The following is a 14,855-nucleotide window of genomic DNA, read 5'->3' on the forward strand; positions in this document are numbered from 1 at the left end:
AATAAAAATACTACAAAATAAAAATTTGTTGTAAATTGGTAATAATTAAATTCGTATTGTTAGATAAAATCTATCGCGCGACCGATTACGTGACAGAAAAGACCGCGACTGTTCCCGGGTTAAACGAGATAAAAGATAAAAAAAAATCGGCTACTATAATAGACATTTATAATGGGTGTAAACTATTCAATGGCCGCAACTGTACCGTACTTGGAGGGACCAGAAGAAATAAAAAAGATAAGCCCAAATTACATAAAAGACATAGGAATAATAACTTATATGGATTAAGTTCCCCTTTGTCTTAACTAGAGGGTTAGGGTTTATTGGGTTAAATTTATCTGTTTATAGTTTAGTTTTCATGTCAAATAGTCAAATAATATATTTTTATGTTTCAACCATTTTTTGCTTTAATTTTGGACTTTGTTGGATGTTGGAAGAGGGTGAAGTTTCCCATTCCCTCCGTAGATCCGCCATTGTTTTGAAACCGCCCATTTTAGTTCCCGGTCCAACTACGGGTAGCGCTCGTAGCGCGGAACTGTTGGGTGGATGTGGATATTCTGTCACTGTCACTGTCGTCTGTCATAAAATTTTTGTGGACATTGCAAATATTGATTTTTTTATTTTATAAAATATTAAACAATTCGTTCAGGGTTCAGGTGCAAATTCGATTAACATGTCGCTGTTTCCATTAGAATCAAATCCAGATGTAAGTAATTGAATTTGTGTTTGGTATTTATAAGTAAATAATTATTTGATTTTGTTTTAGGTTATGAACAAGGTAAATTATTGTAAGTAATGTTTCCTTCTGTTCTTTTATTAATAGCTTAAATTACAGTTCATGCATGTTCTGGGCGTTCCTGAGAAGTTTAAAGTAGTAGATGTGTATGGTCTAGATACAGATGCACTTGCTTGGGTGCCCCGGCCGGTGATTGCTGTTATCCTACTGTTTCCCTGCAGTGAAAAGGTAAAATTGCTTTTAAATAATTCAGATGTTTAATATTGATCCCAACCAGTGGCGTAGCTAGTCCCACAGGAACCCCGGTTCAAAGTTTGTCACAGGGTTCTTTCCGGGACCGATACTAAAGTCAGTTCTTGAACTGAACTAAATATTCATTAAATATAGTTAGGATACAGATAATATTACAAATACAGATGCTCCTGAGAGCCAATAATAAATATGTTACCCAAACAATTAAAAAATGAACTCTTCTAGCCTTTTGTTCCCTACACTTATTTATTAAAGCGTTCATACCTAAAGAAGATTTAAATTTCTCCAGATTTTTGGTTTCTGTAGACAGTAACAAAAAGTGATAGTTGTTCTTGTTCCATAGAAGTCCTTTGCGTTTATTCTTAAATCGAGAGAAAATTTTACTCCCTACTACGCTAGCTTGCTTTTCTACTCCTTCATAATTTCTCTCGATTTCAAAAAGCTGTATTCTTGAATCGAGGGAGTAGAAAGGAATGAGAGAAACTGCGAACAGTGTTGCCGGATTGTTGTTGAAAATTTGAACCAATCACAAAAGTTAAATATTGGCAAATGACATACCGTCGACTGTCAACCTGATCATTTGTTTTTGTTTACATGATTTTTCAACTTCCTACTTCGACAAACAAAAAAGAAACAGTTTTTCTGAAGAGTGTCGAGTATTTTCCTAAATACAACTCAAACTCTTGGATAGTTGTTTTGATTGTGGCTTTTAATTCATTTGCATATACATGCTGTGATAATAGTATTGTTTACCAGCTTTGCACCTTTATTTTATTTCTTTGTTGAGCTTTCTTAAACTCAACATTAAACTGTGCTTAAACTGGCCTTTATTTTCTCTTTTTGTATGTACACAACGTTGACAAAGATTTCTCGTGTTCTCACTAAAGTTACATGTTTTGTTTGTTATTCAATGTGTTTATTGGTTGTTGTTTTTTTTAGATATACAAAAACTATAACCTACCTAACTTTGTAGAATAAATAAGTAACCAACAAATTAAATTCATATTTAGTTTAAAATCATTTTGTTATACAGCAGGATAAAATAATACAAATGATTTTAGTAGCACAAAAAATATGATTATAACTTGGCCATATGATATACTATGCACTATGCTAAAACAAAAAAATGAGAGATATATACACTGTTGTATGTATAAAAAAGAATATTGTGAGGGCAGGAATATCTGTTCACCCACTTACATAATTATTTATTGATAATAAAATTATACATTGATTAAACCAAAGAATATAAACGTTAAACGAATATAAATGGAGAGTATATATTCTCTGTTATAACTGATTAGCATGTATGAGAAGTCTGATATCAATATTTGCTCGCTATCCTCTTGTTCTCCGGTTAACATTTACCTATACTTTAGAACTCCTTCTAAAAAAAATATTTTTTTGTATAAAATTGTGTAGGGGGTTAATTTTTCTACTTTAACAATACCTATGCACATCATTCCATTTCATTGATTCCTTGCTGATATTTTTTGTGTAGTTAGCTGTGTTTTTAACTAAAGCTTTAATATTCATGATATCTCGAAATATAATACAGTCGACTCCCGTTAATTCGAAACTCGAGGGACTCTTAAAATATTACGAATTATTGAGTGTTTGATATATCAAATGGTTTGAAATTTGTGAGAGAAAATAAGCAAAACTTCGAATTATTAAGTGTTGATCAATTATTATTTATTAAGTGCTATTCTATAACGATGACAAAAGTTTAGAAGTACATTCGTGTGCATACATGTATGTATTCATAATATGAATTAATCAATCTTTCGAAAGAACTCTATTATACTGCTTTGCTTCAAAGCACATTGCTGCTCAGACTGCTCAATAATTTTTTTTAAGAGAAAAAGTGCCTGAAATGCTTTTTCATCACTTTCGTTCTGTAGACAAAAGGTTTGTAAGGTATCGAATGAGGATCTTGCTTCCTTAACTGAAATAAAGGTGCGTTGAAACAAGTTTGAAAACTGTACTTACTACAATCTTTCTGCCTCTTTCTCTCTGCAACTTTGAATTGTCGAGTGTTGGATGCCGATGAGTTCGAATTAACGTGTCGTTTTTGACATATAGCAATGATTTTTTTCGTTCGAATTACCAAGTGCATAAAAATGGATTGATTTAGTTCGAACTATAAAGAGATTTTGTAAGGAACTCGTGATAACTTTGAATTATAGAGAGTTTCGAATTATCGCAGGTTTGAATTAACGTGAGTCGACTGTAGTAATATAGGGTTTTCCAGTTTTCTTTGCCCAATTTATTATAGGTGTTAGTTGTGAAGGCACATACAGTGGTCCTCCTTTCAGAGCATTTTATTTTTCACATTCTATAAGAGCATGCATTGTATCGCCCTAGTTTTGGATGTGTTCTACCACAAAGAACTTACGAGTAATGCTTTCAATATGTGTATTTAAGACAATGTATGATTAAAGGGCACATATAAACTTATTTTTATTTCGGAGCCCAACACTGAAAGGTACAAATGGACTTAACTGATTAAATAAAATAAAATATGACGTTTTACTGTAACATGATCCCTCAAATATTTCTAGTAAACAACCACCTATTTTGTTAACACCCCTACAAGCTACCCGTCGTACCATAAAAAGTAATATCCTTGTTTATTATGTATATCGTAAATCGTGTAATTGTAACAGGCAAGCCCTCTTTTATAAAAAAGTCACTTCTGTCTCCGTTTGGAACAACCTGAATTGCTAGCAAGTCAAAACAACATACAGTAGAACCTCGGTTAACCGATATCCGGTTAACCGAGGCCATCCTAATATGAATTTTATAAATTTTAATAAGAAAGTATCACGTAATGAGTGATAATTATTGATTCACATGTAGTGTATTTGAGATTCAACTGTTTTAAAGTTATGTATTATTAAATGCGTTTTATACCAAAATAATGTGTGTTTGTCCCAATTTTTATGTTAACCTTACAATCGTCTTTATATTGTACCATATTTAGGTTACGTTCCGTGTTATCAGAGTTTTGCCGTATCCGAGGTACCCTCGGCCCCAATTACCTCGGTTAAGTGAGGTTCTACTGTACTAGAGTTTTGACGAAGAAGGCAGTTTTAAATCGTTTTCTTTTCTAATTGACTTTGGTTCTTTTCATTAATGTGAGGAGTAAAGCTTTCCTGTTTTTTCAGATTCTCTTCATTAGATAGATCTTTAAAATATTCACAGAAAGAACATGCATTTTTTTGGCTGAAAAATTTAAATATTGTACTCAGTATTGAAAATATTTCCATATAAATGCTTTTTAATAGACTGACAATTGAATGGTGGGCTACAACAATGTTGTAAGCGACAGAATTAAGATTATGCAGGAGATGGAAAAAACTTATTGACAAGTCATTTATGACAATACGGATACCAATATTGTGGTACGAAAAACTCGGGGAAGGTAAAATGTTTTTGGCCTGATTGAAAGATGCTCGTATTGGTCATTGGATATACAATAATATTGCATTAAAACCTCACTTTGACCCAATCTGTCGCTTACAACGTTGTTGTAGCCCACCATTCAATTATTTTCTGTGCACTGCTTTAGATACAACTGATACATTTCAGATAAGTTCAAGCCCCCCTGTAAATATATTCTCTGTGTGTGAGCTAAGCAGTAATGAGATTCCATCATAGGAAAAGAATATATATGCCTTCTTGCGAAAATATTAATTTCTTTCATCATCTGTCCTTGGACATTCAGTCTTTGAATTTTTTTAACGTTCAAAGCCAACTCTCAAGAGTAAAATTTAGAAATCTAACTGTTTGCAACTGAGAAAATAAAACGCTTAGGAAAAAAATCAGTTACAAAATGAAACAACTCGAATTGTTACACTTTGGAACTAAAATAATTACCATTTTATGACAAAATATATGCATGACATCTTCACTGAACGTTATTATAGAGTTATTACCATTTGTAATTCGTAAATATTGGTTATTGAAGCACTTCCCAACATTTGCCTTGAAGCCACTATCATTCAGACTTGTTACTCTTTGAAATATCTTTGTATAGATAGCTAATAGACATTATTCTATAGATATGGAGATAGATAGAAACATCCATAAATCTGCATATGGAAGTTACACTATAACATCTACATGTGGATTGAAGGATAAGTTTCAGTGTAAAATGACAAGATCTGACATTGGGAACCCTCTCAATAAAAAAACCTCTCTAAATTGTAATTAAAAACCAGAGTTCCATACAATAGGATCAGCTAAGATATTTCAGAAATGAGAAAAGATTAATATTATGGAACACAAAGATGCATAGAAGACTTACTATCACAAAAACAGCTATGAATATGGAACACATGAAAATATGAAAAACAGCCACATAATATTATGCATCCCAAACATGGACATTGAAGAAAGCAGATAGAAATAAAATAGACGTTTTTGAGACTTCTCTCCGCTTTTGTAAGGTTATGTATTGTTATTTTCGCTCCCATTTTCAATTTCTCTTACATACTACCAGTAGAAATTATTACTCCCTTAGGGAGTGACATTTCTCTCAAAGATTAAGAGAATTTTTTTCAAGAATACAGCATTTTCGGTTTTAGGGAGCCACGCCTACTTTTACGTCACTTTCTCTTACCATTTCTACTCCCTGAAATTCAAGAATACGGGCCCTGAGGTAGTTTTTAATCATTTTTAATTTTGAAAAACTTCTTTCAGCTATGGCAGTAGCTATTTGAAGGGTTAAAAACAGAAAACATTCTGTTACTACCTCTGGAAAACTGGATGCAAGGTTATTTCATCATTAATAATTCTGAATGTTCTGTAACAGATTGAATTTTTGGAATTTCTGTAATTTTTCAAAATACAGTCAAACCTGCTTATTAAAATACTGGCTATAGGAATATCTTGGTTTAACCTTCGGAGTACGGAGATTATTTGACTTACTTAGATTACGAAGGTGGGTCAAGCGTGACCCATTCTCATTTTATTTATAAGGATGTTTTAAATAGTCAGTATTATTAAACAGTATCTTTAATTCAACAAACAACAAAGGAACACAAAAATTATAATCATAAATTTTTGTATTTAATTTTTTTAAGATGGTTCACCATCCTGGTCTTTTTGGCAGTAGTTGCATTTAATTTTGACAATATGGACTTCTTCGCGTTTTGAATGGGTATTACAAACAAATCTTTTACACATGTCACATCTTTTTGAATATTTATTTTCACTACCCCTACAAGAATAACAACGACCTCGTTTTGTTGCAGATTGCGGCACTTCGATTTGCTTTTTTGCACTAACACCGGTGGTTTCTATTGCAGCTGTTACAGATTTAGGGTATCCGGTGGGTTCTTCTTGTAGTGCTTCCGCTCTTCGGTTTATATTGGGCGAGGTTAATTGTTTTCCAAGCTCCTCCAGAAATAGTTTTCTGCAATGTTTTATATTTACTTGGCTGTTCCATTCGGGATTTTTCGTATTCCAGAGAACGAAAGCATTGTAGCACGCAATATCCAAAAAGTTGAAAAATATACGTAAGGGGCGTATTAGACACTACATTTGCTCCCAAGGTTAACTATCCACTAATATTTCTACAAACATAATCATTTGCCCTTGAATACATTCACTGGTAAACAGAGACGATTGCGTTTTACGTGTATCTACAAACACATTGAAAAATTCGTCGAAATCCGAAGACCGGGTCAGGAATGACCCGTCATCATAGATTTTACGTAGAGGAAAAACTGCAATTTGCATGTTCACGAATGATACACGAAAAAATAGATTGAAACAAATAAGGAGAACTTACGATCAATCAGATTTGTAAAAAAATTATTTCATGAAATATTAAGAAATAAGTGAATTTCGGGTCACTCTTGACCCAGTCTTCGTACTCCGAAGGTTAAGGAATAGAAATTTGAGGTCCCGAAACGTTTTTTACTAGCTACAAATGATCACTTATTAGATTATAGGCATACTTTTGCTTGACACAATGGCTATTCTAATAAACGGGTTCAACTGTAGTAATTATATTTTTACATTCATCACATTCGTGTTTTTTAATAGAAAATAAATTTATTTCCTATAAAGTTTTCATTATAAGTAAATGATTTTTTTATAACCCATAAAGCATTGTTCCTTGAAGGCCATCTAGTAGGACCTACTCTCTTGAAAGTAATTTTATATATTTCCTATGTATTGTTACTTAACATTGACCAGCTTTTTATACCATTACAATTACAACAAAAAAGGATATACTTTTTCCAAATTATCAAAAAAAAATTGGCACTTCATAAATGGGTTTAATCTAATCATTTAAAATTAAATTTAATGTGTGTGCCATACAATGAATGTAATCTGCATTTGGCCTATTTTTTTATAACATCGCGTTTCAGATTGACGCATATCATTTGTTGTGTTAACAAAAATGGTTTTTCATATTATTTAAAATTTCAGTGTTTGTTTGTACCTGTACTTATATTTCATTGTTAGAACAACTAACTATTGATTACTTTTGTTAATTATTTATTTTTAAGGTAATGAGACAGCAATATTTTCAAACTTACAAATTGTCATTATACTACATGAGTCTGGCTACAGTTCTGTCGAGCAGAAACTTATTTGCTTAGTTTCGAGATTACTCTTACACTTTTTATTTTTTTATGTATTTTTGACCGTTTTATATATATCTTTATATTAGTAATAGCGTTGATTGAAATATTGATATGTGAAGATCTCTCATGCTTCACTAAAAATTGAGGCATTCTATCACCGACATTCACCGAGTATCTCTATCCTTCTTTCAAAAACGCGAATACGATCTTCTGTCTCTTACAAACTGGAAAATTATTGAAAAATAGATTCTTCGATAGCTACTGCCCCAGTGAATTCATCGCAAACTATACTGTTAGCCTGTAGTTTCCTGTTTTATTTCGTTTACCGTTACACTCTAGACAAGGAAAGAGACTCAGCCAGCCTTTTTACACACCAGCTCTGTTGCCACATCTAAGAAATTTCTTGTTAGTCATAAAATTTAAATGATTCTTTCTTTGTAAATATATTATAGGTCTGAAAATGATAGGTCTGAAAATGAAAATGATTATTTTAGCTTTTTCAAATTTTAAATCGCGTATAACCCAACAACAATCAATTTTAGAGAAAAATAACAAGAGACCTTTTTTGCTGAGAATGACCAAAAGAATCTAAAAAAAATTGTTCGAAGTGAAAAAAAAAAATATTTTTGTGAATTTGTTTAAAAAAAATTTTTAAACAATTTTCCGACCGCGGTACCGCCCGGTACCCTGTGGATTTGTTATAAGGATCTCTTTTTGAGTAAATTTGTGCAAAATAATCGAAAAGGAATAATTTACATAACGGAGACGACTATACAGCTCGGACTAATAAATATTTTCGATGCCGATTATTTCCAAAACATTTAGAACTGGCAACCCTGTCGATTGTAGCGTTTTGTGGTCAAATCCAAAAATAATACAAGTTGAATTTTATACAAATTTCTTTATCGTTCTAAGGGTTAGAGATTCACATATCTGCTCACTAGATGGCTTTTGGCCTGCCATCTATGAGGCGAATATAGCAGAGGTCTCGTTTTCTTTCGTAACATGAGATATCTTCTCCAATACCTCAATCAACGGTAATAGTCGGTATGATGTACAAGCTGTTTAATGTTGATTCCTCAATCTCCTCAATAGTGAATAAAAAAAATCAAACACTTCAATAAAATAACTTTATACATCCACTGGGATAATAGCCATTGTCGACAGACCTGTCTTAGGTCTGATTTCACCAATACCAAAGAATCAATGAATAGTTATTCGCCGAATAAAATTTATTAGACGTTTATATTTTTATTTTGTTTCAATATATAGATATATTTATATATCTATATTTCTTTGTTATAGATATTTAAAGTACGGTTAACTTGTCCATTTATTCAAAGAGTAAATTTTTATTTGATAAATAAATAAAATAAGTCTTATTTGTAGACTAATAATAGAATAAACTACTATTTGTCGTTGGTGAAACTGGCCATTAATGTTTTGATTTAACTTGTTTGCAAATGAATCATTACGATTCCACTCTGAGTTTTTCTTCTTCTTCTTCTATGTCACTACAGCCCAAATTGAGCCCTGGCCTCCTTTATTTTTTGCCTCCACCCTTGCTTGTCTGTGGCTGCTCTTCTCCATACAGGGACTCCTAAAAGGGCTTGTGCGTCGCTGTTTACTGTGTCTTCCCAGCGCTTTCTTGGCTTTCCAACCGGTCTTCCAACCTGTGAGTTTTATTTGTTTGTATTTTCTATTTTATTAACATGTTCAGTGCTGATGACGCACCGGTGCATCAAGCTGTTTCTTGTAGAGGGGCGGATGACGCACAGGTGCGTCATATACCATATCGAATATAATGTTTAGTTGTATGCTAGCACTTGTAGTGTGTGTATCGCAGGAGTGATAGCACTTGTGGTAAGGTGTAGGTACTTATTTTGTCTTGTTTTTAACTCTTATAATAACACAAATTAACAATAATGGAGAGGCAAAAATGTAAAAAATATGTATCAGGCCGGCAGCAATGTTACTAAGATGTGAATAGCACTGAACGTGTTAATTGTTTTTAATAAAATTTTTAGTGCACTCCTGATGAAGCTGATAACCATTGGACAAATATTGAGTTCAACTAGATAATTGAATCATTTTATTTTTTACCAAAAAACATGATATCTCTCTTACTAGTTTATACAGTATGTCCCTGTAAGTTGTATCCATATGGAGAACTTTTTTGAGTGGAGAACTTTTGATATGGAGAATACAATATTGAAAATTGCTATTATGAAAAGTTGTTTGGAAATAACAACTATATAGGTCTGGATCCTGCATATGAAAAAAAAGTTGATTAATAGCAAGCTGAAAATTTGTTAATAGCTTAAGGGTGTCTAGTCGGACAAACTTTGATATATGGGAACACTGGAAAAGGGGAAGTTTTAATTGTGGAACAAGTTAAACATTTGGAACGGTCAGACCACAAAAACTTCACATGTATTTTGTCTGACAGAACTTCCAATTGATTTGTTACCCTTTCATTAAACTCTCATGCAAAAATCGGGCTGCTATTTATCACCAAATGGGCATTATAATGAGTGGAACACATAGAAAATGTCAAATGACAGGAATTATGACAGGTGATAAATAGCAGTCTGATTTTTGCATGAAATTTTAATGAAAGGGTAACAAATCAATTGGAAGTTCTGTCAGACAAAATACATGTAACATTTTCGTTTTTTGACTGTTTCAATTTTTTAACCTGTTCCACAATTAACACTTCCCCTGTTCCAGTGTTCCCATATATTAAAGTTTGTCCGACTAGACACCCTTAAGCTATTAACAAATTTTCAGCTTGCTATTAATCAACTTTTTTTTTTCATACGCGGGATCCAGACCTAATATTCTAATATGCAATTACATCCTTCTAATTGAACAAATTTTTTTTTTGAAAAATTGCAGATAACTGAGATAACTAACATTTTCAAATCCACGAGGAAAAATTTCCTGTAGTTGGCTGTATACCATTACAAAAACATAAAATCCTTTATAAAAGGTATATTTGTTAAAATTAAAATGAAACATTTTCAGTTATTTCAATTTTGATAACTCTTTTATTATTAATTTTACGAAAAAAAGTAATTCTTAATAAAAAGTTCTGGATGGTCTAAAACCTAAAATACAACCATCTTATATCAAATTTTATCAATTTTGTTCGAAGTATGCCAAACAAGATAAATTTAGATCAAAAGCAAAGTACCTTTATAGTTCAGAATAGTTCGATTAGAAGGATGTAATTGCATACTAGAATAGAGTTTTTAATTCTAAACAACTTTTCATAATAGCAATTTTCAATATTGTGAAAAATAAAGTTACTTTACTCTTGAATGAAATTCAAACTTTTTGACATACCTCATATAATATTCAAAAAATTTGATATTTGATGGTTAAATCTTAGGTTTTGGACCATGCAGAGCTTTTTATGAACAATAACTTTTTTTCGTAAAATTAATAATAAAAAAGTTTTACATATGGATACAACTTACAGGGATAACATAAAAAACTAAAAACTATCTTTAAATATTTCTGATTCTGAGCATATTTAGATTGTTACACATACATTTTTCACATATGTATATTTTAAGTTACAGTATGCAGAAATTTGGTTGTTGGTGTCTCCTGTAAAAATGTGTGTAAATAAATGATTGATATCGTTTTTATATAAGCCATCGATTATATTTTAAATAAGTTATTCTGTTTTAGTTCTATGCACACGCCCAGAAACAAAAGGAAGAATATTTGAACAAGGCACCAGAGCTTAGTCCAAATATATGGTATATGAAACAGAAAGTATCAAATGCATGTGGTACTATTGCTTTGATTCACAGTATTGCAAATAATGACGAGAGGTAATGGTTTGTTTGTTTTTCTTTTACTTCTGGTACTGGTAGATAATTTTTAGGAAGGTTGCATTCTATAGTAAATGTAAAGTCTCCTTTTCGGCATTTAAAAAAGGTATTCATAATATAAGCCGACCCCGCATAGGGATAAGGCAAAGAGAATGACAATTCATAATATATACAGAATTCCTTTTTTTTCATAATTTTACAAATCGGTCCACTTATATGGTTACGTTTTCCAAGACCACACTCTCCTACAACATTTTCTTCTTTATATTCATCAATCTTAGCATTTAGATTTAATTTCACTATTACAATTTTATCTAAAAATATCTTCAAAGCAGTTCCCCCATACTTAATGTCTAATGACTAAGGATTAGGTCACTGAAACCTCATAAAATATGCTAGTTCAGTTACCTAAATTTAGTAGGAACTGTATTTAAGAGGCTACAGTAGCCATCAACAGGTAGCAACAAACGCGTTCCAAGATTGCGGCTCTAATTTTGTATATTTTGTCGAGATATTTGGCACACATATTCTTAATATAATAAAGAATGGCGGTACAGAGCCCAATTTCAGAAATATGTTAGTACGTGGCAATTACTCTATAACTAAATAAAATATTGAAAAAAGGAGCCTGTACCGCCATTAAGAAGAAAAAAATAAACTTTCTTCAAATAAACTTTTTTATCCCATGCCTAGATTTTGTGTAATCTTGGAACTACTAAAATTTTTTATTTCTAACACGAAATCGAACATATAACTAAATAACTAATTAGGCAACATAGAGAAATTATCACTGTCATTTTGACAAACCTGCGTCAGATTTTCTCTAATCTGTTCTGTCATCTTTATCGATATTTGTTCAGTGCAGTAGTGTGTTAATTTAAGAATTTGTTATTGTTGTTTCATAGGAAACAACAATTCTAGTAGTGTTTATTGATAGTTAATTTATTATATATTTGTTGTTGTATAAGTTGTTGGCCTCTTTGAAAGAATAGATTGCTGTTAATTGTGAGTTTTAGTCATACGTAGGTAGGTAAGTATATTTTACGTAAAAATATTTCGAATTCTAATGCGAGTATATAAAGTTTTAGGAGGATTTTTTATTCTAAAAATATTATCAATAGTTTAACAAAATGGAAAAAGTAAATCAAACGAAAAATAAAGTGAAACCTTCCAAGAAAAAGTCCATTAAAAACCATGCCAAAATTATGCGAAAATCGAAATTTGTTTCGCTTCACAACAAAAAATGATTATTTGGGTCATTGCTTACAAAATGTACATTTTGATGTCCTTTAAGCAAAATTAATGTTTATTAAGAAAAAATAATTAGCATAATATTACACTCAAATAAAGTGCATTAGAACTTAGCTTCCTATGATTATTTAAATCCCACAAATAAAACCAATCCTATATTTCTTTGAAATTAAAGGAGTCAATTCTCACTTTCGTTAATGTCCCCACCTTGCTAATATAAGCTTTGAAACAAAAAAACGGCATTTTAACATATTATGTAAAATAAATAATTACAGAGAATGTAGCTGACATTATTTCTTAGTTTTATCATCCCCTATAAGAAATACTTTATTTTATAGTTTAAAATCAGATTTTTATAGGTGTCCTCATCATTCATTCTCACTTTCGTTAATAGAATTATTATTTCACATAAATTCAGTTAGATGGCGCTGATAGTGTGATATTAAGTGTTTGGACAAGTCTTCTTTAGTTGAATAAAAGCCTTGAGAGAGGTAGATTGTTCTGTGAAATTTAACAAATATTAATAGAAAAACGGAGTTAAGACCCACAGACTGTAAGCATAATGTTTCACTTTTGTTAATAAGTATATTTTGTGAAAATTGTTTAATTAGTAATGTTTGTAAACTGTATATGCTAGGAAATTAAGCAAAGTAGTTATTCTTAAAAAGGCGTCACCATCCAAACAATTTATCAGGGATTTGGCGGGAAGTTTAACATAAAACCTCACTTTCGTTAATCTCACTTGCGTTAATTTATGTGTTAACGAAAGTGAGACAGAGTTAACATAAATAAGGTTTGATTAAATTGTTACAAAATATTATTATTTTTTTGCTTAAACGATTGCTTCAAACTTATTTTTTTAAAAATAAACATAGATTTTTTTAATAATATAGTAGGTACTGACATTTTGTAGAAATGGCAAAGTCGGCGAAAAACAATGAAAAAAAGGAGAGTGTTCTTAGGGAAAGATCAAAAAATGCGATGCGTAAGTTCAGAGAAAAAATAAAAAATAATCCGGCATTACATGAAGAAGAAAAACGGAAGGCTAGAGAACGTTATAGAGCTATAAAAGAAGCCGGTAAAGTAATAGGTCTGGATCCCGCGTATGAAAAAAAAGTTGATTCATAGCAAGCTGAAAATTTGTTAATAGCTTAAGGGTGTCTAGTCGGATAAATTTTGATATATGGGAACACTGGAACAGGGGCAGTTTTAATTGTGGAACAGGTTAAAAATTTGGAACGGTCAGACCACGAAAACGGCACATTTATTTTGTCCGACAGAACAGACTTAAACTCTCCGAACAGAGATTAAACTCTCATGCAAAATCAGACTGCTATTTATCACCTGTCATAATTCCTGTCATTTGAGATATTCTACCTGTTCCACTCATTAAAACACCCATTTGGTGATAAATAGCAGTCTGATTTTTGCAAGAGAGTTTAATCTCTGTTCGGAGAGTTTAAGTATGTTCTGTCGGACAAAATACATGTGCCGTTTTCGTGGTCTGACCGTTCCAAATTTTTAACCTGTTCCACAATTAAAACTTCCCCTGTTCCAGTGTTCCCATATATCAAAGTTAGTCCGACTAGACACCCTTAAGCTATTAACAAATTTTCAGCTTGCTATTTATCAACTTTTTTTCATATACGGGATCCAGACCTATAAAGACAATTGATGAATTATCAGAACGAGAGCAAAGGAAGATTAGAAAATGTTGGCGAGAAAAAAGTAAAAAATCGTACTATGCTAAAAAAGGAAGAGAAAGACTTTTAGCTCAGCTTAATGAAATAACCCCACCATCCACTCCAGTCCCTGAGGAATTTGCATGAGATATTACACCTCAACAAAATCCACAGCCTGGTTCATCACGACAGTCCTTAAAAGTTTTTTTTTATAATTTCACATTGCATTTTTATAACAGAATAAAATTTTTATTTTGAAACTCATTATATTAATATAGATTCCTGTTTTCTCATTTTTGTTAATTACTGTCTCACTTGTGTTAACCAAAACATTACAAAATCTAAAAATATAAGCAATATAAAAAAATTTAAGCTTTACCTGTTATTAGAGTATTAATATTTAGATTTTCCTGTTCTATGAAGGTCTTTCATAGTTGGCTTTTTAAATTTTTAATTTATAATTTTTTTATAATTGAAAATGTAC

At 31.4% G+C, this 14,855-nt stretch overlaps 1 protein-coding gene across 2 annotated transcripts in view; it reads left to right on the forward strand.

Annotated features, from left to right (window-relative positions):
* Nucleotides 1-524: 524 nt before the first annotated feature.
* The window catches only part of LOC114333143 (ubiquitin carboxyl-terminal hydrolase), a 35,736-nt gene continuing 21,405 nt past the window's right edge, over nucleotides 525-14,855 (forward strand). The window contains exons 1-3 of one of the 2 annotated variants that reach the window (XM_050661364.1): nucleotides 525-706; nucleotides 824-964; nucleotides 11,293-11,438. In XM_050661364.1, the coding sequence (XP_050517321.1) occupies nucleotides 674-706; nucleotides 824-964; nucleotides 11,293-11,438 (320 nt within the window). In that variant the 5' untranslated portion in view covers nucleotides 525-673. Of the gene's footprint in view, nucleotides 707-754; nucleotides 779-823; nucleotides 965-11,292; nucleotides 11,439-14,855 lie in introns of those variants that run through there. The other variant, XM_050661365.1, reaches the window with a different exon arrangement.

This window comes from Diabrotica virgifera, chromosome 9 (assembly GCF_917563875.1).
Source record: "Diabrotica virgifera virgifera chromosome 9, PGI_DIABVI_V3a".
Taxonomy (NCBI): Eukaryota; Metazoa; Arthropoda; class Insecta; order Coleoptera; family Chrysomelidae; genus Diabrotica; species Diabrotica virgifera.